The 24,757-nt window shown below is 32.5% G+C and overlaps 2 protein-coding genes across 2 annotated transcripts; one reads left to right on the top strand and one right to left on the bottom strand.

Annotated features, from left to right (window-relative positions):
* The first annotated feature begins 542 nt into the window (after positions 1-542).
* Positions 543-5,040, top strand: LOC123917359 (AP2-like ethylene-responsive transcription factor ANT). The gene is made up of 9 exons (XM_045969056.1): positions 543-1,069; positions 1,638-2,190; positions 2,479-2,561; positions 2,729-2,737; positions 2,841-2,929; positions 3,056-3,129; positions 3,472-3,522; positions 3,617-3,693; positions 3,978-5,040. Exons 1-9 carry the CDS (start codon positions 739-741, stop codon positions 4,637-4,639), a joined length of 1,929 nt encoding a protein of 642 aa, XP_045825012.1. The 5' UTR covers positions 543-738; the 3' UTR covers positions 4,640-5,040.
* Positions 5,041-16,029: 10,989 nt separating this feature from the next.
* LOC123917350 (ruBisCO large subunit-binding protein subunit beta, chloroplastic-like) lies at positions 16,030-21,077 on the bottom strand. The gene is made up of 14 exons (XM_045969045.1): positions 20,697-21,077; positions 20,471-20,596; positions 20,162-20,299; positions 19,958-20,053; positions 19,076-19,318; positions 18,750-18,984; positions 18,447-18,616; positions 18,055-18,132; positions 17,881-17,952; positions 17,698-17,802; positions 17,428-17,520; positions 17,264-17,356; positions 16,642-16,765; positions 16,030-16,285 (listed from the first exon to the last, which is right to left on the bottom strand). The coding sequence occupies exons 1-14, from the start codon at positions 20,886-20,888 to the stop codon at positions 16,272-16,274; spliced, it is 1,779 nt and encodes a 592-aa protein (XP_045825001.1). The 5' UTR covers positions 20,889-21,077; the 3' UTR covers positions 16,030-16,271.
* Positions 21,078-24,757: the final 3,680 nt, after the last annotated feature.

Below are 24,757 nucleotides of genomic sequence, written 5' to 3'. Positions count from 1 at the left end.
AAAGTTTATATTGTTTAGATCATCCATAAATTTTTTTAATTTTTTTGAAAATCATTTGATATGTTATTGAGACCCATCAAGATTAACGGTATTGAATAAAAATCCATAAACCGTTAATTTTGACGGGTCTCAATAACATATCAAATGATTTTTAATTTTTTTTAAAAAATTTATGGATGATCTATACGATATAAACTTTCTATCCGACGGTAAATTTTGTAAAATTCGTATTCGTTATAGTATTTTCGATAACTTGTGCATGTTGCACAACTTAACTCACTTTTGCACCTTAGACTTTGCCATGGTTAGAGTAACATTCAATTTTTCAAAAATAGTTTATTCATATTTTCTCATCTTACCATATTTGGTTTTAAACGTTGTTTCTGGTTTTACATTATATAAGGATAAAAATAAAGTGTGGGACAGAGTATTAACTTTATAAATATTTTAAAAATTAAAATTAAAATTAAAATTAAAAAATCTTTCTCATATATGTGTACACAGATCCCTATGGAATGAAGTGTATACTCCCCCAAGTTTTTCATTTTGTATAGTAACAAACTCATTCTCTTTGCTTATTAAATAGGCTAAGACTAGATAGAGATTTTGGTTGGTATGAGAAAAAGATTGTTCTAGTTCTAGCTAAGCAACAAAAAAACCAAGTTACATAATCTGGTTTTGTAAAAGTGATTATATTAACTTGTCACACCTAATCATTGACTTAGAACCAAGAAGAAGATGAAGTCCATGATGAATGATAGCAACACTAGTGATGATGGAAACAATCATAACTGGTTAGGATTTTCTCTCTCACCTTACCAAATGGGAGAGATTACTTCTGAGTCTGACCTTTCTCATAATCCTAATAATCATCATCATTACTATCATCATGATAACCAAGTTTCTTCTTCTGCTGTTGTTCCCTCTAACTTCTACATGTCACCTTCAATGTGTTATGGTGTTGGACAAAACAGTAATTCCTTTCATTCTTCTTTATCTATGATGCCACTTAACTCTGATGGTTCACTTTGCATCATGGAAGAAGCTCTCACTAGATCACAATCACATGGTTAGTCTCTTTCAATCTTTATTTTCTTTCTTTACTCAAAATAAGTTATTTTTATTAGTTATATAGAGTTTATGAAAATAAGCTGAAAACAGCTTATCAAAACGGCTTATGCACAAATGTTTTATGATGGTAGATAAGCTCCATGCAAGACTAAATATGCATTAAAAAATTTCCTTTTTTTATATATATATATATATAATTTTGTGTTAATCCTCCCAAGACCTAGTAATTCAGAGTTCGGTCAGTAGCGACCGAACTCGCGAGGTAAGTAAAACTTGGCTAAGAAATTGTTTCACCTAGGAATCGAACTTGAGTTTTATTGAAGTTCATTAACCACTTGAGTCTAATGTCTTAGTTATATAACTTGTTTTTGATATAGCTATGCCTGAGCATTATGAAAATAAGCTGAAAACAAATTATGAAAATAAGCTGTGAAAACAGTTTATAGACAGGTGTTTTTTTATAAAGGTAGATAAGTTCAAATAAGCTAGTTTAAACATGTTCTAAATATGCATTCTAAATGTTTATTATGACCCTTTTGAAAATTTTATCTTTATGATTGTTTTAGTGATGATGCCTCCAAAACTAGAGGATTTCCTAGGTGGTGCAACAATGGAAACACATCATGAGTATGAAGGACATGAAAGAGAAACAATGGCTTTAAGCTTAGACAGCATTTACTATAACAACAATGTTGAACAGCAAGATCATTCTTCATATTATTCAGAACTTGCATGTCATGGAATGTATCAACAAGCACCATTGTTAGAACAAGAAGAAAACAAGGAAGAAAACATTTTTTGCTTCAAGAACTTTGTGGCTCCTAGAGATTATTCTTTGGAACAACATCATCATCAAGTGAATAATAATGTTGTTGATGATGGTTCTGTTGGAACAGTTAATGGTTGTGGAGAGTTACAATCTCTAACCCTTTCAATGAGTCCTGGTTCACAATCAAGTTGTGTTACTGTTCCAACTCAGATTTCATCTTCTGGAAATGATTCTATGGTTGTTGAAGCTAAAAAGAGAGGTCATGGTAAAGTTGGAAAAAAGCAACCTGTTCATAGGAAATCTATTGATACATTTGGACAGAGAACTTCTCAGTTCAGAGGAGTTACAAGGTTAGTTGGTTAGTTAGTTCCACTTTCAAAAAATCGGAGGATCGATTTGATCCGGTTACATTGCAGTCTGGTTGAACCTGGTTGAAATTATTAAGTACTCCTTTACTTTATTAATTATTTATTTGTCATCTAATTCAACTTATGACTAAATCAATTGAATATTCATCCGACGGTCTTACTGGATCAATCTCCGGTCCAATTTTTAAAAGGATGGTTATACTTTTACAAGCATTTTTTTTCCACTTCAATTTTTTAGTGACTTTTTATTTTTTTTGTTATTTATATTAGACATAGATGGACTGGTAGATATGAAGCACATTTATGGGATAACAGTTGCAAGAAGGAAGGACAAACAAGGAAAGGAAGACAAGGTTAGTAACCAAAAATTCATAAACAATTTCACATTATTTTTTATTTGAAATAAGTACACTTTAATTTTACATCTGAAAATTTTGGTCTATTATTCTGAACTTTGTCTACTAACATGTCACATGTTCACATTATGGATGACAAATCAACAAATCATTGTACATCACAGTTTATTTGGGTAAGTACTATATCCTATATCATAGACCTATTTTTTCAAACACCCTTTTCCCATTATAATTGATATATGTGGTAAAATTTTGGTTATGAAATTTTTACTAAAGGTGGTTATGATTTGGAAGAGAAAGCTGCAAGAGCTTATGATCTTGCTGCTCTTAAGTATTGGGGTCCTTCAACACATATAAACTTCCCGGTACGTTTCGTGACATTGTAAGACGTAATTTCATAAGTGATGTATTTTCAAATACTCTCGAGAACAGACGTAATTTTCACTAGATTTGTACCTTGGAGTCTAATTTTCTTTTATTCTCTTTGGCAGCTTGAAAAATACCAAATTGAACTTGAAGAAATGAATAACATGAATAGGCAGGAATATGTTGCTCACTTGAGAAGGTATAGACACCGGTTAACTTGTCAATTATTAGAGTGAAAACCCGTTGTGGACCTTGAGAATAATCGCATAACAAAATCTAATTTAGTCGATGAGAAGAATAAAAGTAACTTTTAGTCTCTGAGACAAATAAGCTGGGACAACTTAGTTCTTAATGTTCAAGTAGGAACTAAGTTATTGCGGTTTATTATTTTTTCAGAGACTAAATGTTTTTTTCTTAGAATAAATTTTTTCTCTAGGACCACAATATGTCTTCAGTCTCATTATTGTGTTGCTAAAAGTTGTCAATTATTGATGTGTTTAATGATATGATAATACTAAGTTTTTTTTTTGTTGGTTTGCAGAAAGAGTAGTGGATTTTCTAGGGGTGCATCAATGTATAGAGGGGTGACAAGGTTCTTTATGCAATTCCTATTGTTCCTTTTTTTTCTCTATAAAGTAGAAAACAAAATATGAGCTAACTTTACTTTTCAATGTTTTGTTATGCAGGCACCACCAACATGGTAGATGGCAAGCAAGGATAGGCAGAGTTGCAGGAAATAGGGACCTTTATCTTGGCACATTCAGTAAGTCCTTCCAAAATACACCATTTTTAGCATTCAAATTACAACACAATAACTTAGTTTTAAAATTAATAATTAAGGCTTAGTAGTTTTCTTTTAATGCAACAAATTACTTTAAATTTCTAAGGCTGTACTCTCAAGACTCGGCTTGAAAGTGTGTCTAGTGTCTGACACATGTTTGACAGTGACACGTAGTTAATTAATTGTATCTTTATAATTATTATTTGTGTCTATGTGTCGGTGAATTGTTTTGTAATGTTTTTTGAATCGGGTAAAAAAAAATTCAGGCACACAAGAGGAAGCAGCCGAATCATATGATGTAGCTGCAATCAAATTCCGTGGCCTAAACGCAGTCACAAACTTCGACATGTCTAAATACAATGTCGAAAAAATCATGGCTAGCAACACCCTTCTTGTCGGGGAACATGCTAGAAGAACAACGAAAAAAATTAAGGATTGTGAAGAACCAAAACCTGAGGCCAAAGAATGTAGCAACAATGTTGTTGTAACAAACCAAATCACAAATGGTGAAGAAATTGAAGCTGTGAACAACAATGAAACAAATAATTGGAATCAGTCCCCACAACAAGAGTCAAATACATGTGACCAAAAAACTGTAAAGTTTGGAAATTTTTCTATGTCCCTACAAGATATCATTGGGATTGATTCAGTAGGAGGATCTAGCCAAGTTTTGGTAGATGATGATTCCACTAACAAGATGAAAAGGACTCATTTTTCAAATTCATCTTCACTTGTGACTAGTTTAAGTAGCTCAAGAGAATGCAGCCCTGACAACAAAAGTACTGGCCCCACTATGCTTTTTCCAAAACCTCCAATTGGGTCAAAAAATTTGAGTCCTATTGTTACTAATGTTGGTTCTTGGTTTCCTTCTAGTAGTACTATCTCAATGCCGCACTTTCCGGTTTTTGCGGCTTGGAGCGATGCTTAGTGCATGTTTGGATTGACAGTGGACCGTAACAAAATCAGGGTGACATTGTAATTTTGCGAGATTCGATCTAGTTTGACCAAGAACCATAGTGGAAGGAAAAAGAAAAAGCAGTTAATGGGGTTGAAAGACAATATTGGTTTTTTGAAGTAACATTTAGAATATGTATTTTGCAAGTTATGTTAGTGAAGGAATTTTAGGGGTTAGTTAATTGGGTGTGGGGGAAACTTTATGTGTAATCTTTATGTATGCTAGTGGAACAAGACATTTCCTATGGTAGTTATTTTTAGCTCTATAGTAATAGTATTTGGATGGGAAATATGCTAACTAAAGGGATGGAAAGTGTTATTAAGGGGAGGACTAATGATTATATTTCAATGAAATGATGTTTTGATTAATTGAAATGACCCTTAAATTATTGAATTTGCTTTATTAGGTTAACAAATGTTCAATTTTATGGGTCCGGGCTTAAGACATAAACGACTTCTTGTTTGGCAATATTTAAAAGAGGTATCTCCTTTTGATATTGAATTCTTTTATTCATATATATTTCATCTCATTTAGTTGTATATTTGTGTTTCTCAAAGTGTTAAATACCATCGTTGGATTAAAACTTTTTTGTTGTTAGCTTGAGCTATCATCAAAGGCAATAACATTACTTGTTCTCCACTCGTCTTCATTCAAAAAGAAGAGAATTTAAAGAATTTGATCTAATAGTAAAAAGAAAGGTTTTATATTTGAAAGTTTCATATTTGAGTTTCATGGTATTTTTGGAGAGGGAAAGTTTAAATGTTTTTGTTCTTCTTTGAAATGGGGTATCATCTCATTTTAAAAAGAAGAAAAGTGCTTGTCATAAATACTCATGCACTAAAGCTATTGTCTACCCCATTGCCATGGACCATAATTTATTTTGTAAGGAATCTGATCCTAATGTTGAGGTAGCTAAGCGGCTGATTGGTAATAACACAAATAGACAGTGGTGTTGGTCTTGGTGTGGTGAATTAACGGCAAATGAAGAGGAGGAATTGCAGGGTCTGCAACATTTACTTCTTGATGTGGCGCTGGTGGGAGAAAGCAAGGATAAATGGAGATGGATACCGGAAAGTTCTGGACAATTTTATGTAAAATCTGCTTATTCTTTGATGATGGATGGGAGAGTTATGCAGGGTTTAAACCCTTCGGTGTTAACAACTTTGCAGTCTCTTTGGGAAAATGATATACCTTCAAAAGTAGGTGTCTTTGGCTGGAGATTGCTACTCGAGAAATTACCTACAAGAGCAGTCCTTGCTTCTAGAGGTATTTTAAATAATCTACATGAGTTACCTTGTGTTTTTTGTTTCAATGAGGTAGAGGACTGTCCACATCTCTTTTTCAAATGTCATTTTATGCAACAAGTTTGGAGAAGAATTTTTAATTGGTTGGGATGTGCTTTTTATCATTATGATGTGGAGTGGAAGCACTTCAATTTCTTTGGAGATATTGTGAAATCTAAAAGGGGATTAAAAGTAAAACATTTGATTTGGCTCGCGACAACGTGGTGTGCTTGGAAGTTAAGAAACAACATTGTTTTTAGGGGAGCTATAGCATATTTGGATTTGTTAGTAGATCAAATTAAACTCATTTCTTGGCTTTGGTTCATAGGCCGTTCGGGTAGATTTAGCACTTTCTTGTATTCTGATTGGTGTGCTAATTCCTTAGAATGTATTCTTAATATCTAAGGGTTTTTATTTGTATTGTAAGAATTTGAGTACTCCTTATACTCCTCCTTATTAATACAAATTTTGATTATCAAAAAAAAAAAAAAAAAGTTGTTGAGTGGATAAAATATTTGGTGAATAGTCCAGTACACGTATTATTTAAATATGGTAGATTTATCACTAATCTTAATTTGTTGGGACCATAATTAGTTGTTGAGTGGATAAAATATTTGATGAACATTTTGGTACACATATTATTGAAATATGGTAGATTTACCACTAATCTTAATCAGATGACAAATTTGGCACACATGCTAGATTCACCACTTTTAACAGAATGTTTTTGTAAGAGTTGGGAAATAAATTTCTGAAGATATTTGCTTTAAGGATTCTAAATCATTTATCACTTGGGTCAACATGTAGCATAGCATTAGTTCTTTTATGTATTGTTGATATAATATATGATTAGTGATTATATATACAAAGATATTAACCCTTTTTCCTATATTATATGTCTTTTTGCCGTATTTCTTATGAGTTGAAATGGATAAAGTTTTCTTTCTTATCGGTTTTCTTTGTTCTGCCCCTAGGTCGAGCGACCTGACGATCAAATTCTTCGTGGGAGTCATCAACTTTATAATGTTTTATTTCTTCAAAAACTTTATAATGTTTTAATAACGGCACATGCCTTTTTAATGATCTTTTTCATGGTTATGCCGGCGATGATATAGGTGGTAATTGGTTTGTTCCGATTCTTATAGGTGCACTTGACATGACATTTCTACTATTAAATAATATTTCATTATGTTATATAACTTACATATATTATTATTTCACCTTAATAATTTTTATCAAGTGCTGTGTGTCCCTCGTGTTTTAATATTTGTACTCGATTACAATTTTGATTTCTTGACCGTAACATTAGGACGACAAGGAGGAATCAATGTCGGCAATGTCAGTAATTTCTGCATGCATGGAACAATAATGTATTAATAATCATTCTAGTTATATATTCATAATTTTTTTTGAATCAATATATATTAATTTTACCAAGTACAACTTTCCTAGATGGAGCAAGTCTTTGTTCAATGGATCAATTTGTTCAGTTAGGAGGTGAAAGATATATGTCTCTAGTTCAATTCAACGGTGAAAAAAATAGGAGAGAGTACAATTTTTTCTTCTTTTGTCTTTAGCCAAAGTGAATTATATGTTGAATATAAAAGATTAATTTATTTTGACAAAGGAAAATCATGCATATAAAAAAGTGAAACTAGATTACATGATAAACTAAAGGTTAAACTAAATTAAGATTGATGGTCAAAAAGCTAGTGGAAAAAATAGGAAAGCAAAAGATGTAAAGATATCTCTATTTCAATCACACGTTTTTTTTCCCTCCTAACCATGGTGATTAGTCAACAACTATGATTATATATTTTATTTTGTGGACATCCTTAGAGCAAAAGGTTTTCTAAGGACAGCTTAATTTCCAAAAGCACTTGCAGCTGAGCTGGATCATTTTTTAATGGCAAACGAGATATACGAGTTTTTTATATGACTAATTGTTTAGGGGAATTTGAGTTTGATTTTTAGTGAGACTAATTTTTATCATATTTTACTTATTTTGTGACCGAAGTTTAAACTACTAATGTCTCTTTCTCTTAGAACCATAGTTAATAGTAAAAAATTATTAAATACATCTTAAAGTGTATGTTGCTATATACTATATATATGGCCAAAAGTAATCAATATATTGGACTCAAATGGTTAATAAATTTTATTAAAAGACAAGACAAATTGTTTAGGACAAAAAAATTCATGAAGAAAAATTTAGAATTACTTTCTTTTTTCTAGTAAAAGAATTAGTTTCTTTTGAGTTTTGATGCATGCATCGTAGAAAATTTCGAAATTACTGACTTAAATTGTATGTATTGGTTGTAAACAAATATGTTTTATATATTTCGTAAAAAAAAATGTTTTATATATATGCTTTCCAAAAGATTCACCTCTTAATTTCTTTTCCACTTGCTTTCACCAAAGTCTCGAATCAACAAAATCGCAAACACACAAGGAGCGGTGGATGTATGCGCAAACGGAGAAAATGAGCATTTTAAGAGTTTCGAAAAACAAATCTACAAGTTAAAAAGGAAGATCACAATCACAAATGTATAATGCACAAAATCTTTGTACATCAATCGTAGTGATAACCAACGTAAAGAAACGCTCGCAACATCGATTATAAAAACAGCCGGTATAAGAAAGTCACATCGATTAATTTTGTAACCGGCGTACGACAATAATTCCCTAAAAAAATTGCTTCATTTTTACACAAGCTTCCAAAATTCATATGCCCTCTATTTATAATTTTACAATTTTTATACTTAGCTTTTGTGTAAGTGTACAGCAAAAGTGATGGTAAATTTTGTTGAGAATTTAGATATCCTCTCAATAGTGCCAGAAAGGTCCCCCACCACACACTCACTTACAAGATACAACCATGCTGAATGCAATGCAACAAAGATGGTCCCCAGAATATGTTAATATTATTACATCATGCAACTTGATTCAATCTAAAAGTAGTGTCATATTTTTTCAGTAATAGGACCATTGAGAGACAGAGAAACCCTTGTGATTATTTTGTGGTGTTATAAAGGGAGAAAATAATGAGTGTGCCCTTTAGACGGGCCATGTTTCCTTTGGGGAAGCCTCTATAATCTAATTAGTAATTACTGCATCTAACTACATTTTTTTTTTCATTTCATTTTTGGTCCTTTCCTCATTGATGGCACAAGATGGAATTTAGCTTCATTTCATTTTTAGTGGTGTACTACTACTATTTGATATTGCACAAATATTCTTTATATTAGTTATTTTTGAAATCAAAATTATAAATATAGTCACAAATATTATTTATTTTTTGTTATTTTTATCGTCAAGTCAGTTTTTATGTAATTAATTTAGTCATTGAATACGGTTTTTATTGATCAGTTTAATCTATAAAATTACTAATAATAGGGACACTAGACATTTGCAATTTTGATACATTTTTTTGACGTAAACAGTGAGCAACTTAAAATTATTCACATAAATTGCTAATTAGATCTACATATTGAAAGAAAGTAATCACATCTAACCCTCTTTGTTTTTTAATTTACTTCGTCTATCTTTTGTTGCATTGTGTACGAGGTATTAAACTATTCGAAAATTAGGAATTTTTGGAGAATGAAGGAGTTTTAGATGTAAACAAAGTTTCGATCTAACCCGTAATAACCGACTCGTTCAATCCGCCACCCGTATGACCCGAACCCGAACAAACCGGAGATATAGACGATCAGAATTGGGTCCAAATTAAATGGTTGCGATTTTTATCGATTTAGTGATTTTTGATCCGAACCCGACCGAAACCGACCGATGCTCAGCTCTGAACATGATTTAATGAGGAGCAAGTCAAATTTAGCATGCATGGCTACAACTCAGCAAATTGTGCAGAGTTGAAGCATGAAAATATTCCTTTTGTTGCATGTATTTAAGTATGTCATTCCATTTATTTGATGTGCATGCATTGGGGGATTTAACTCAAATTTTATTTGTTCTTTACAAATTTCACAAAAATACAAAAAAAAAATACTCTTGCACATAAATAGGAAATCAACCTTTGAGAAGCTCGTATACACAAAGAGAACACCAGAGGATGAGTACTATGCTTTTAAACAGAGAATAAAAGAGAGAGAGAGAAAGAAAAGGGATTTGCGTGAGATAGATGAAGAAAGAGAAACATTTGACACTAACGATCGCTAAACAATAGCATTATCAATTAATCCCTAAAATATTCATTTGACACTAATGATTGCTAAAAAACAGCATTATCAATTAATCCCTAAAAAATAGCAATAGTCATTTGACACTAACAATTGCTAAAAAATAGCATTATCAGTTAATCCCTTAAAAATAGCAATAGTCATTCCATTTATTTTCTCGGTTATTATAATCAGAAAGTGAGATGAAGAGATGGAGGGATTTCGGGTATAATTGTTCAACGGGTGAAGAAATGGAGGAATTTGGGATTTGGAGTATAATTGTTCTTGGTTGAAGAATGGTTATATAGAAGGGTGGTTGATTGTAGGATGTGGTGAAGATTACCAAACTTGTTGTCCATCATTTAAGCGTATTGAGCATTACATGCTGCAAGACTTGCATGTAGAGGAAATTAAATGTTGCAAGTCATTACATGTAGAGGAAACACGTATTGATGAAGAATTGTGCAAATGGCAATTGGTGATTACATCAAAATGTCATTTAAAGATTTGTTAGAATGTCATTTAGTGATTTGTTAGAAAGATTAGGTTTAGGGTTGTAAGGGACGAGCTAGGGTTTTATGGGGATTAAGGGCTAGGAACGTCCATCTTTTTTAAAGATAGAGATAGAGATAGAGATAGAGATAAATGTGCATTGGGCTGAAAAACTACCGTTACTATTATTGTTGTGAAATTTATTTATATGAAATTTATTTATATTATCTTGTAGTATTATTTATTATTATTATTATTAGGCTTAATTAGTAAATTGGTCCCTTAAAGACATTTTAGATTTCACAATGGTCCCTTAAAGAAAAAAAGGTCCGGATTGGTCCCTTATTGATATCACCGTTATCCAGATTGGTCCCTTCTGTTAGTTAATTAACACTAAATATATTATGTGGATCAATATTGTAGATGGTCCACCATATACCTCAATATATTTTTCAATCTTAACCATCAGATCTTTTTGAAGAAAAATAAACCATTAGATTTTGCATGTCCAGCGGATCTAACCGTGCACCATCATATCCTTCATCCTCCATCATTTCTTCATTTTCTTCCTCTTATCCTTCTTCATCTTCAACACCATTTTCATAACCTTCATAAAAAACTCAGTTTTTTTTTTCCAGAACACAATTTTAGTTTCTTATTTTTTTTACAAATTTTATTAAGCAAATTGCTGAATCTTGGGTACAAAAAATGCCCCTAATCAAGAACAGTCACCAACGAAACAGGGGACAACACACAACCTGCAACAAAATCAAACAAAAAACTCCTACACGCAGGCATACAATCAATGTCTCAATACTTTTCAATGTCTCAACAACTTCATGGAGAAACAGATCTATGAAGAAACAGATTTGAAGAAAAGATCTATGAAGAACATAGATCTTGTAGAAACTCAGATTTGAAGAATACATAAATCAAATGAAACCGAAATTGAACATAGGTCGGGAATCACTCAAAATCGAACAAAAAAATCAAACAGAAATCGAAATCAAATGAAACCCATTCCCAAGATCATGATTTTGGTTCTTGCAGAGATCTGATTTTGATGATGAAGTGTTATGTTGTTCTAGGTTGTTGTTGTTCTTGATGATGTTCTTTTTTTAAACTATATGATGATGTTGAAATCATGATGATGTTCTGAGTTTTTTTGTTGTTGTTGTTGTTGTTGTTGTTAAGTTTATGAAGATGAAGAATGAAGGGAGGTAGAAGATAAAGCAAATTAGTTTGTGGTGGTTCACACCTATAGATATAATAGACCTGCAAGATCTAACGGTATCCATTGTGACAAAAAGATTAAACGGTTAAAATTTAAAATGTAAATGAGGTCTACGATGGATCACTGTATATATTGGCTCACCATAGTGCCACGTGTCAATAGTTAACGTTTTTTGGAAAAAATGGACGGAAAGGACTATTATGCGTAACGGTGATATCAATAAGGGACCAATCTGGACCTTTTTTTCTTTAAGGGACCATTGTGAAACAAAAAATGTCTTTAAGGGACTAATTAACTAATTAAGCCTTATTATTATTATTATTATTATTATTATTATTATTATTATTCCGGTTCAATCGGTTCAATAACAGTTTAACCAGTCCAACCGATTGAACCATGAATCGGAGGTCACAACGGTTCAACCTGCGGTTCGATTTTAAAACATTGATTCAAAGGAGATTTTGGCTCTGTTTAGTAAAAATAGTAGATAGTTAATAAGCTATCTGATTTTTAATTCCTTTAAAGAAAAATATTTAATTATTATGAGAATATATATATATATATATATATATATATATATATATATATATATATATATATATAAGTAGAAAAAAATCCAAAATATAAATTAATTAAAAAAATATTTTCATCATATTAAAAGTGACCGACTTGTGGGAACTCTTCTAAGCTAAACTTAAGGTAGAAAAGTTGACTTATTTACTAAAGAAATATTGAAATTTATGATTGGATAACTAAAGTATAATAAATAGCCATCAAACTTCAAAAATCATATTAGTCGTCAAATATTTATATTATCTTAAATTAATATTTCGTTTGATGCTATGAAATTTTTGTATAGTTTCTGCAAAGTGTGTACACACACGAGTATTGCCTTGAAATTTTTGTATAGTTTATTATCATATCACATTATGATTGAAAAAGTCATTTATAACATGGAGAATTAAAGCGAGAAATGAATTCTCTTAAAAATATATTAATGGTGTTATTCATGTCACATGTATGATTCAAAAAGTCATTTATAACATGGAGAATTAAAGCGAGAAATGATGAATTCTCTTAAAAATATATTGATGGTGTTATTCATGTAGCAGTTGGTTGATAGTATTCTTGATAATTAATATGCATGACTTAAATAATTTTTTATTTATTTATTTGAAAATTTAAAGAACCATATCTGATACATGAGAACGAGGGAAACTCAAATTTGTTAATGATTTATTAATATTCAAATTTGAATATGTACGTGTTCTCGCTTGAGTTATTTAGATAAGATGTGGTCATCACTTCGATAATTCGATAATGTCTGATGAAGATTGAATGATTCAGATGTTAAGATAAATTTTTATTTTTATTTAATATATAAAATTTTGAGGTTAAAATCTAAATTCCTGATCTCAATTGACTGTCCCACATTAATAAGTGCAGGTAATCTCTAACGGTGTAGAAATCTAATCTTTATGTGAGTTTGCCAAAATAATAGTGCTCAATTCATCGTAATACCCAAAATGCACCTATCAAAATGTTGAATTTTTAATTGAATTAAGAGCTTCTAGACATTAAGGAGACACTAGACATCCCAACGAAGTTGACACCCTATGGACCTTAAATAGAAGCACTATATTTACCTTGTTATGCCATGTTCGCCTAAGCCTGCCTTAATATTTGAATCTCTTTCTGAACTACCAAAGCCAATGCATTATTCTGTGTATCTCTTTTGTTTCCCTCTCTCTCTCTCTTGCACTATGATTTTAATTGGAACATCATCCTGTTGAACTGGTGCACTGGTGTTGTCCATGTCCCTATTTAAATTCTCTACATTCTCTGACTCTTTCTCAGTTTGGGGTTGTAGCCTTGGCTGCATTATCTTACTCAACATACTACATTTTGAATTGTGGTTTGGAAGCCACGTTTTTCTTATCTCTATCATCACTAGCTTTTGACCTTAGGGTGTAGCTTGTTGCAATTGTTTACGGAATGACCAATAGATTGACAATGGGTGCAAAATTCCGGCAATTTTTTATACACCACCTCTACATAAAACGCGTAGCCGTCTTGTTTGACCATGATCTCGTCAAACATGCGTTTAGTAGCTCTATTTTTAGTAGCTTCATCGAGCATAAGGGGTCTCCCTACTCCTCCTGCAATCTCAAACAAGATACGAGGTCTCCAATTCTAATCTCTCTTATATCTATCTTATAAGAGAGATTAGAATTGGAAGAGAATCAACATACTCGATAAACTTAGACGATGCACAAGGCAGTGCAACAGGTGATGGTATGACATAGTGGTGCTACAAGTTTGGGTCTATCGATATGTATGGTGGAGAATGAGCGTTGGATCTATATATATGGCGGAGAATAAGCGCAATAGTGCTACATTTGTTATGCAATGGAGACATCAAGGGTGGTTTGGGATAGGGCAAACAATAGGCGGTGATGCATTGCGACAGAGAGAATGAGTATGTGAAGAGTTTAGAAAACAAAACTACGCGTCAAAAAGGGAGATCACAAATAATGCAAACAATATTTGTACATCAATTGTGTTGATAACCGATGTTAAGAAAACACTCTCTACATCGATTATAAAGACAACAATATAAAAAAGTTACATCGATTAGAATATAACAGATGTAAAACTTCAATGTAGTAGAATCTGGCTTTGTACTAGTGTTAATAAAGCAAGAACAATAAATAACATTGTCCAAGCTTCCAAATTGATATACCCTCGTTTTAATTTAACAATTTTTATACTTAGCTTTTGTGCAAGTGAACAGTAAAGTGATGGTAAATTTTGTTGAGAATTTAGATATCCTCTCATTAGTGCAGAAAGGTCCCCCACCACACACTCACTTACAAGATACAACCATGCTGAATGCAATGCAACAAAGATGGTCCCCAGAATATGTTAATATTACATCTTGCAACTTGATTCAATCTAAAAGTGGTGTCATATTTTCAGTAATAGGACCATTGAGGGGCAGAGAAAAACTAGTGACTATTTTGTGGTGTTATTGAGGGAGAGAATAATGAATGTGCCCTTTAGACGGGCCATGTTTCCTTTGGGGATGCCTCTAATCTAATTACTGCATCTAACTACTAAATTTTCACATTTTATTTTGGTCCTTTCCTCATTCATTTTTGTATTTAAAATAATAAAAACAAGAAGAATTCATATAAGTAGAAATGAAGTGCCAATACGAGAATATGATTAAAAAAACGTGGTTACTGTAACTAAGGTATGAATCACATTATACTTATGTTTCCAAGGGCATTATACTTATGATTAAAAAAAACAAGAATACTTATGCATACGGCATTTTTCCCTAAAATTTCTCATTTTATAACATCCACTACTTAAGTAGCGGATGAGTAAAAATAGGGCACACGAGTAACTCATAGGGTGGCAAAAGTAACTCCCTTGGGAAATTCAGCAAGCTTCAAATGGTTGAGTACTATAAAGCCCAGATCCTTAAATGACTCGTCCAAGACTGCATTGCCAATATGATGATGCCCCATAGATAAAACTCACTCCTATATTATATATACAATAGGGCATTGAAGTTCTTTGAGATGCAATTAAGATCTTAAAATAACAGTGACACTCCCAAATTAAACACATTTTGTCCTCCTTTTAAGTGATCAGATTCAACCAAAGTTCATTGTTGCGTAATATACTAACTTACCTATATGACAGTTTGTCAATCCACCCCCTAAAACGTGTGGTTTACCGGAGGCGTTGTGCTGAATTTTATCTAAAAATACACTACCGAGAGACACTTCTGGTAATGTATTTTGACAGATTTGAGCATATTTAGAGAAAAAGACAGAAAAATTGTCTAACTAAATAGTTACATACCTTTGTTTGAGCCCATACCCTTTGTTTGTTCAAGATGAAGCTCCTAACCAACTTGCTCTACAAATATTACAATTGTATATCATTGTGTATCTTTTTCAATATGATTTCTTATAGATAGAACAATTGTAGTTTATTCTGTGCATCCTTATGAGTTTTACTTTCAATCTTCAAGCTCTCTGAGCTTATTTCCATTTCTCTACACCTCTGATTTTTAACAAGTCTAAATCACACTAATCCAAGGCGTGTTCCAGGAACAAGTACAAAACAAACAGATAAAAGTAAAATATGTAGGGGAGGTGATTTGCAAAAACTTTTCCAATTATTAAATTAAGAGAAACAAAAATGTCACACTTTCTGGTTCACTACACTACAGGCGTCCGTCCTACATATGGACTTGTTCCTACAAATTAAATAGCTACCAGATTATGCGCTACATCGAGAAAAAATACAGGGGGAAATGTTGTTCCCACTTTAAGGAGGGAAAATGTTGTTCCCCCTCTAAGGAGGGAAAATGTTGCTCCCACTCCACAGCAATCGTCACTCTACATACCATAGCCTGGAACAAAAGAAAGGCACAGTCAGCAAACATTTAACCCAAATGTATGTGAGATTCCTGATATTCAAAATCTTATTTTACACCTTGAAATTCAAGATTCTTGGTTGACAATTGAAAGTTACACACAAAATAATAGGAATATACGATGATATTTTGTTGCTTACAAACAAATAGACTTGGTTTACAAAATATAAAAATATTTATACAAAATACTTATTATTTTCTATTATCACTTTTAATTAAAATATCACGCTTTTTATAGATCATACATCTCCATAATTGACAATGCAATGGAAACATCAAAATGCCACGGCCTTAAAATGGTTTGAATGAATTTGAATGTTCAAACTACATACCCGAATTGTCCATGGGGTTGCCAACAGGTGCAGACTCAGGTTCCTTAATCTCAACAACAACACAGTCTGACATCAAGAAGGTTTTGGCAACAGAGGCTGCATGTTCCAGGCAACATCTGACCACCTGTGCAAAAGAGTAAGATGCTTTAGTTTATCAAAGTTTCATATCAAGCATAAATATCATATTGTTATTATCATTGTTACATAACATTCACACACTAAAGGCGGAAACATGCATAATAAGCTCTTTTCAAAGAAGCATTTTAAAGATTGCCATAGAAGAGTATTACACCACAGTTACACTAGACAAGAAACTAAACATAAAATAATTCGGGTCATGTTTCCCACATCAAGTCCAGTGACACTTCAACAAATCTGTAACGTCTAGTGCTTAATATCCTCCAGACAGTTTTCTAGGGAGGGTGGTACACTGCCATTTTACAACAGTATGCATGATTTAAGAACCTTGTGTTTGGTACGAAACCAAAGTTGAGCCAAAACTGACATGGGACACCCATATACAACGAGCAAAGTTTTAAATGTATTAGCAGATTACAAGAGATAGCAGCAAATTCAAATGCAGATAAATGAAAGACAACACAGGCACCAATCAATATATCACCTTTGTTGGATCAATGATCCCGGCAGACATTAAATCTTCGTATTTTCCAGTGGCAGCATTATATCCATATCTTGTATCGTCGTTAGACAGAACCTATCCAATACACGGAGTTACATCAGCACAATCTAAGAGTAATGAATTCCGAATTCAGCTGATTTATATACCTTCTCACTAACAACACTTCCATTTACACCGGCATTTTTCGCTATTAACTTCAGAGGGTAACTAAGAGCTCTTTTAACAATGTCTGCTCCAACCTGCGCCACGTTGTAATCATAAAGCCATGGGAAAAATCAGAAAGTTAAACAATAAAAAGTGATATCACCGAACAGAGCACAGCCAAGTCAGGCAAACTTTCAAGGACCAAAAGAGAAAATATCTCCATATATACAGAAAAAACATTAATTCTTGTAATATATCAAATAATGACTCACTTTTTCTTCATCATTGGCAAGGGTAGCCTTTATTGCATCTACCTTTGATGCAAGTCTGAGCAATGTGCACCCACCACCAACTACAATACCCTCTTCAACAGCCGCCTGAAAGTCAAGAAAATATTAGCTTATAGAACTGGAAAAAGAATAAATTAATCAACATTTTGGGAAAGATAAAGTCACCTTTGTAGCATTAAGAGCGTCTTCAACTCTCAATTTCTTTTCCTTGAGTTCTGTCTCAGTTTGTGCACCAACCTACACTCATAACAAAACATGCGCCGTTTAATCTGACTTGCAGAGATGTTAAAAGCTACCATATTATCAAATTTCAGTGGGGTACTGGGGTAGGAACAATACCTGTATTACAGCCACACCACCAGACAGTTTTGCAATCCTTTCGCTCAGCTTCTCCTTTTCATAATCTTGTTCTGCAGCCTGTATAATATGTAAACATTTTGTTAGAGCCTGCTTAACAATGTGAATTTCTCGTACTCTTTTATATGTACAGATTTAGAGTTTCTCCTATATAATATGACCACTCCTATGCATGTGTGCATACACACATTTGGATTACTGACTGTAAATATCAACCTAATGTTATGCATATTAATCCTCCTGAACTTGAAAATATTTCTCATTTGTAGTGCATCATTAGTTAGTGTGTACAAGGTCTCAAAAAACAGCCTTGCACATGTCATGCAAACAATTTTTTAGCGGGTGGAGGGGTGGGGCAGGAGATAGAGGGAAACCTCAATTTGGTTTTTAATCTGTGAAACTCTCTTGGTAACTGCTTCCTGGGTACTTCCATCACCAACAATTGTGGTCGAATCTTTGGTGAGCACCACCTTGGCGGCAGTACCCAGAACCTCATTCCCAGCTTTGTCTAAGGTAAGGCCAACCTCCTCTCTGATAACAGTACCTGTAAGCAAATTGGGAAAATACATATTGTTACCAACAGCTGGGCCAAAAAAGAAAAAAGAAAACAAGGAGAAACTATACACTTCCAAATTGAACAGAATAATCATAGACATAAAACAGTTATATTTATAAACCTCCGGTCAAGATGGCAATATCATCAAGGTACTGGCTCTTGCGTTCTCCAAATCCAGGAGCCTTAAGTGCTGCAATCTTCAGTGATCCTCTAAGTTTGTTCACAACAAGAGTTGCCAAAGCTTCTTGTTCAATATCCTCCGCAATGATCAAGATAGGGAATCCGTTTCTAATTGCATCCTCCAGTATGTTAATAAGATCCCTTGCATTGGTTATCTTTTTGTCAACTAATAGCAACTGCACAACATATATACCATATGAAATATGTAAGTAAATGCATAAGATGACGTCAAAAATAATTTCTAGAGAAAGAAAACAAATGTCGCACCTTGCAGTTTTCAAATTCAACAGTCATTTTCTCACTGTCGGTAACAAAGTAGGGTGAAATGTATCCTCGATCGAATTGCATTCCCTCGACAACATAGAGACTGTTTTCAGCACTCTTTCCCTCTTCAAGTGTCACAACACCCTTTCTACCAACCTTGCTCAATGCCTCAGCTATCATATTTCCGACCTCATAATTGTTCCCTGCACTGACTGCTGCCACATCTGCCAATTCACTGTCTTCAACCTGAAAAATTCACACGACCACGACTCTTCTAAGTCTAAATGGAAAGAGAAAAAAAAAGTGAAATAATCTATGAAGCACAGAAGCCAAACCCAAACACATTGACACTACTAATATAAAAAAAACATAGGACACTTACAGGCTACAGCGACACACACACATATGAACATCTTTTATAAAATATCCAAATTATTAAGAATCAAGATATATATGTGCGTCTAAAGTGAGTAATTTGTTTCATTACAAAAAAAAAATTCTAAAACAAGGTCTTTCACTTTCATTCATCAACTGCCGAAAAACTAAATTATATAATCAAATTTAATGTCTTTAATCCCCTCATTGATCATCATTGCTTCTACATGTCTTTACCATTGTAGATGTATCCAAAGAGTCTCTAAGGTATAACAAAGCAAAGAAAAAAATGTATTCACAGTTTCAAACACTCGTCTAAGTTGTCTGACATTTCTCGTACGGGTGTCGGACACAAGGGCAGGCCTAATCCTACATGTGTCCGTACTTCACAAGAAATAATTCCCAAGCAATGAACAGACTAAAAATATGCAAAGAAAATGGAAGTTTGAGGTACCCCTTTTAAGTAAACATGCTTAAATACACAAAAGAACAAGAAGAAAAATGTTTCACCTCCTTTGACATCAGTTTAAGTTCCTCGACAAGAGCTTTCGCTGTCTTCTCAATACCACGTGTAATAAGCACAGGGTTTGCACCAGCTGCAACAACCTATAAAATATAACTCAAAATGAGTCCTTAATTATGTGACAATAACCAAAACAAAACCAACCCAATAAGTTACTTGTTACTTATATCCACAACTCATAACAGTCCTACCTTAACACCTTCTGCAATAAGACCCTGAGCCAAAACAACAGAAGTCGTGGTTCCATCACCCGCCAAGTCATTTGTCTTAGCGGCCGCTTGTCTCACCAATTTGGCACCAATATTCTCAACTGGATCCTCCAACTCAACCTTTTCAATCCAAATTACAAACACAACATCAAAACAAACACCCCACATAACTAATTCAACAAAAAAAAAAATATTTCAAGTAAAAAATCATAGACCCTAATCTCATACAAATTAATCCAATTCTAATAAATCACATGTCACAAAATTGAAAAGCATATTCAAGTGACACACCTCTTTAGCAACAGTAACACCATCGTTGACAATTTTAGGTGAACCATATTTGCTTTCAAGAACAACATTCCTTCCTTTAGGACCAAGAGTAACACCAACCAAATCAGCAAGCTTGTTCACACCATTCTGTAAAACACAAAAAAAAAAATCACTAAAAACATTGAAACCAAAAACAAAACAAACAAACAAAAAAAACTCAATTTTTCAGTGTAATTGAGTAACCAACTTGAAGTTTTCTAATTGCGGAACCATCCGTGTTGAAATGTAACTCCTTGGCCATGGCAGAGATTTTAGGGTTCCGATTCTTTCTGGTGAGAGCGACTTTGTTGGAAGACTTTCTGCGGGAGGAAGAAGAGGGGAATGAAGAAATGGAAGCTGAGGAAGAAAGATTGCATGAGGAGAGATTGCAAGAAGCCATGGTTGAAGGAAATTGGAATGGAATTGGGGGGAAATGGAGGCTAGGGTTTAAGAAGGGTTGAGAGGATTGGTTTTGGATAAGTTTACTATGGTAGTTGAGAATGAGAATGAGAATGAAGAGATTGAAATAGGGGGTTTCAGTGTTTCATATGGTACATTGCTAGGTTTGTCTATTATCTAATTTTTTAGTACTTTTTTGAGTAAAAATTTCATTTTAATATCTTACAAAAAGGATATTCCTTCTTTTAAATATTAAATATTTGTTGAGTAAAAAAATATTAAATATTTGTTTTTTAAAAAGCAAAGTTTTTATTTATACTAACGAGCCAGGCGCGGAACTGTATAGTACAATATATATATATATATGTGTGTGTCTTATGTTATGAACTTATGGTGGGTTTGTTAATAAAAAAATTTGCTGCTAAAATAAAATGTATGTTATGTTGAGTTTGTTAATAAAAGATTTTTTTTGCTACTAAAAAAAAATCAAGGGTATTGTTGATATTATGAAAAGTTCACACAAAAACTGACCTATTCTCTTTATATATGGTATATATTTAGATACATTGACATGTGTTCTTACATGACTCTAAGTTGTGATATGTAATATGTTAAAGTGAATATATTGACAAATAAGCCAACGTTAATATTAGGTCTAATTCCGCGATAAAAGAGTTCAATTTTTAATGACTATGTGGTACTTTTGCACCCAAAAATAAGAGAAGAAGACTACGTGGTATTTTTCTTTTGGGTTAGTTCTTTTGGGTTAGTTAGTTTGGTGATTAGAAATTTCACCCTTAAAGCAGATAAGTGGGGTGTTCGGAGTTCGAACTACAGCTATACATATAATATGTGATGTCCTTTACCAACTGAGTTAAACTCATATAGATGACTATGTGGTATTTAAAACAAAATTGAAAGGATAAATGAATCTCTCGTATGTTTGAAGCATAATTTGAGGGAAAGAACAATAATTAATGTTTATATTTTTCTCCTGTGTTAACCATCACTCTATAACCTTGACAATAATGATGTTGAAAACTCATCCTGAGGTGTGTGATGTTGTTAAGTGCAATGAAATCTGATTATGAAAATTCAATAGAATGATCTCATGTACAATCTATACAGTTTGATTCTAGAAAAAAAAAATCATATGACTAATAGTCTATGAGAAAAAATCATAATTTTGTATGGTTGCCCTAGAAACTCTTAAATAACTTCAAATTACTTCCTTGAATTTTACTTCCACAGTTGTGTCACATTAAATACCTTCATTTATTTACTATTAAAATAGAAAAAAAAATTCCATGGTTTATTATTTTTTCTATCTACTAAAAAAATCTGACTGTTTTTCTTTTTAGATTTCTTCTTTTTGTGACCTCTCGTTGTTCTAGCGCGCGCCAAAAAATTCAAAAATACCCCCTTACTATTTAAGTAGCGAACTCAGGGGCGCAAAATCTGGAAAAAAAAATAGTTTGCATCCTAAGATGCAAACTGAGTTTGCTACTTAATTAGCAAACCTTGTAAAATAGGTGGCAAAGGAAGGGTGAGAAATACAAAAATATTAGATTTTATAAGATTCACATCTTAGGGTAGAGAACTGTTTTTTTATCCAATTTTTATTATTTATACACTCGTATCTTATGTTGCGAGGAGGTAGAATTGGAAGGTCCGGGCGCGTAAAAGACTCGAGGGCACAAAAAGAAAATCTTTTTATATTTATTGAGCTCATCCCACTTTTTTTTAATGGTTGGGCTCAACCCACTTAGTCCAACAGACAAAAATGGTTGGGTTGAAAGAATATAGGCCTAATTTATTTATTTTTTGCCCAATTCAATATGATCTGAAAAATTGTTGGACAAACATGGATAGTCCCCTAATCGGTTGGGTCAGTTTACAAACAAATAATATTTTTATTAATTAAAAATATTACTATTTAGTTATACATATATTATATAGGATCAGTGAATTAGTTAGTTGGTTAACAGAACCACTAAGTTAGTAAGTTAACATAGGTTAATTATAATAAGTTAATAACTTGTTGAGCTCGCGGAAGTTTACAATTCAATTGTCATGATGATCATCAATCGCTTAGATTTCCTATCTATTGAAGATAGATACTAATAAGACATTACTCATGTGGTAAAAAGCTCAATTTGACGGATTTTAATAACAGCTCACAAATTTAAGCTTAAAAAATAAATAAATAAAAACTCACAAATTCTAACGACTTTATTAATTGGTTTGTTTTTTCAAACTTAACATAAGGATAGAGATGATTCAATTCTCATTATTCATCAATTAATTTCTTACATTTAAGATGATGTTTATATACATAATTGCATATCCTTGTAACTATAGCTGCCTAACAAACATCTACCAGCTCAGCAAACTATTCTAACTAACATATGTCAGTTCAACCAACGATAAGTAATACTGTACAAAAAAATCAAGATGTACATGCTATATAGTATAAGTATCTACATAGATGTTATAATGAAGAGGCCTAATTTTCGTCAAAATAATACTAGAATAATGAAGAGGCCTAGGTTAGAGGTGTATAATATAAATAAATGACCACCCAAGTGCGATAGCCCATATTATTATTTACACAAAATAAGTGACATATCCCATAAATGTGATTGGCCTAAATCCTAATTGCCATGTGATCGTTTAGTTATAGACACGACAATAGCCCGTAGGGGACGAGAAGCAATATAAATGAGTCATGCATATAATACACTAATAATGATAATAAAATAAAAACATAGTTTTTCAAACAATAATAAAATATTGGCTTAACTATATATTTGTTCCCTTACGTTTATTTTATGTTTCAATTTGGTCACTTACGTTTAAAAAGTATTAATTTGGTCTCTTACGTTTATTTTAGATTTCAAGTTAGTCCATTTCGTCAATTTTGTCACATATGGCAGCCAATTTGCATATGTGGGCAGACACGTGACACTTGTACACACTGACACGTGTACTGTTCAAACGGTGTTAGTGACAAAACTAACGAAAAAGACTAACTTGAAACCTAAAATAAAGTAAGGGACCAAATGTGTAGTTAAGCCTAAAATATAATAAAGTCTTAACACAAAATTTAGGCTATTTATTGACTAATTGGCCATTTTATAAGTAAGTCAAATATTCATTTTAAAAACTTTAACATAAAATAGATTTTTAAACTCATTTGCACTCAAAATTTGCTATTTTTAAAACTCTTGGATTAATAAGTGAGAGTGTGTTATTTATAAACTATTATATATTGACATTGATTTCTAAGTCATATGAAACTTTTTTGGAGTACCTAAACAATAACCATGAGTTGGGCGGATTCTAGTGTGGGTCAGTGGAACATGTCTCCCACTGGTGAAATATGTCTTGGTTATCGTTCGATCCAAATAAAACAATATGAACGGTCCAGATCTTGTAAACAATAGCTGTTTCTTCCGTATCAGATTTTTGACCCAAAATTAAAATTATTAAAAAAAATCAGATTATAATTTTATAATTCCTTCATCTTGTTGTTCATCGATCATCACCGGTACCAACATAACATACTCTCCATCTTCATCTTCATCTTCATCTTCATGTATGTTCTTCATCCACATCACCTAACAACAACCCCCATTATAAAATTTAAAAATTCTTTACAAACTTAATTAACATGTCACTCTTCTTCATCAATATGAAACTATTATGAACAAAGTCTTACTAATAAACTTCAATCCAACTTGTAATTTATCAAAAAATTCATGAGAGATGCATAAGAGAAAATTCAGAAAGATCAAACTCATCAAACCCAAAAAGATGAAACCCCATCAGATCCAAATCCATGAAAATTTCGCACAAAGAGAAAATACA

Source organism: Trifolium pratense, linkage group LG1, assembly GCF_020283565.1.
Source record: "Trifolium pratense cultivar HEN17-A07 linkage group LG1, ARS_RC_1.1, whole genome shotgun sequence".
NCBI classification, from domain to species: Eukaryota; Viridiplantae; Streptophyta; class Magnoliopsida; order Fabales; family Fabaceae; genus Trifolium; species Trifolium pratense.
This window is presented reverse-complemented; position numbering and strand designations above follow the sequence as displayed.

Excerpts from the sequence above, each read along its gene's own strand:
- LOC123917350 (XM_045969045.1), bottom strand. The coding sequence starts at position 20,888 with ATGGCTTCTTGCAATCTCTCCTCATGCAATCTTTCTTCCTCAGCTTCC. Across the intron at positions 18,133-18,446 it reads AGATTAAAAACCAAATTGAG|GCTGCAGAACAAGATTATGA; the intron begins GTTTCCCTCTAT and ends CATATTATACAG. Across the intron at positions 17,357-17,427 it reads GAAGTGTTGTTAGTGAGAAG|GTTCTGTCTAACGACGATAC; the intron begins GTATATAAATCA and ends TGTATTGGATAG.
- LOC123917359 (XM_045969056.1), top strand. The coding sequence starts at position 739 with ATGAAGTCCATGATGAATGATAGCAACACTAGTGATGATGGAAACAAT. Across the intron at positions 2,191-2,478 it reads CAGTTCAGAGGAGTTACAAG|ACATAGATGGACTGGTAGAT; the intron begins GTTAGTTGGTTA and ends TATTTATATTAG. Across the intron at positions 2,930-3,055 it reads CAACACATATAAACTTCCCG|CTTGAAAAATACCAAATTGA; the intron begins GTACGTTTCGTG and ends TCTCTTTGGCAG.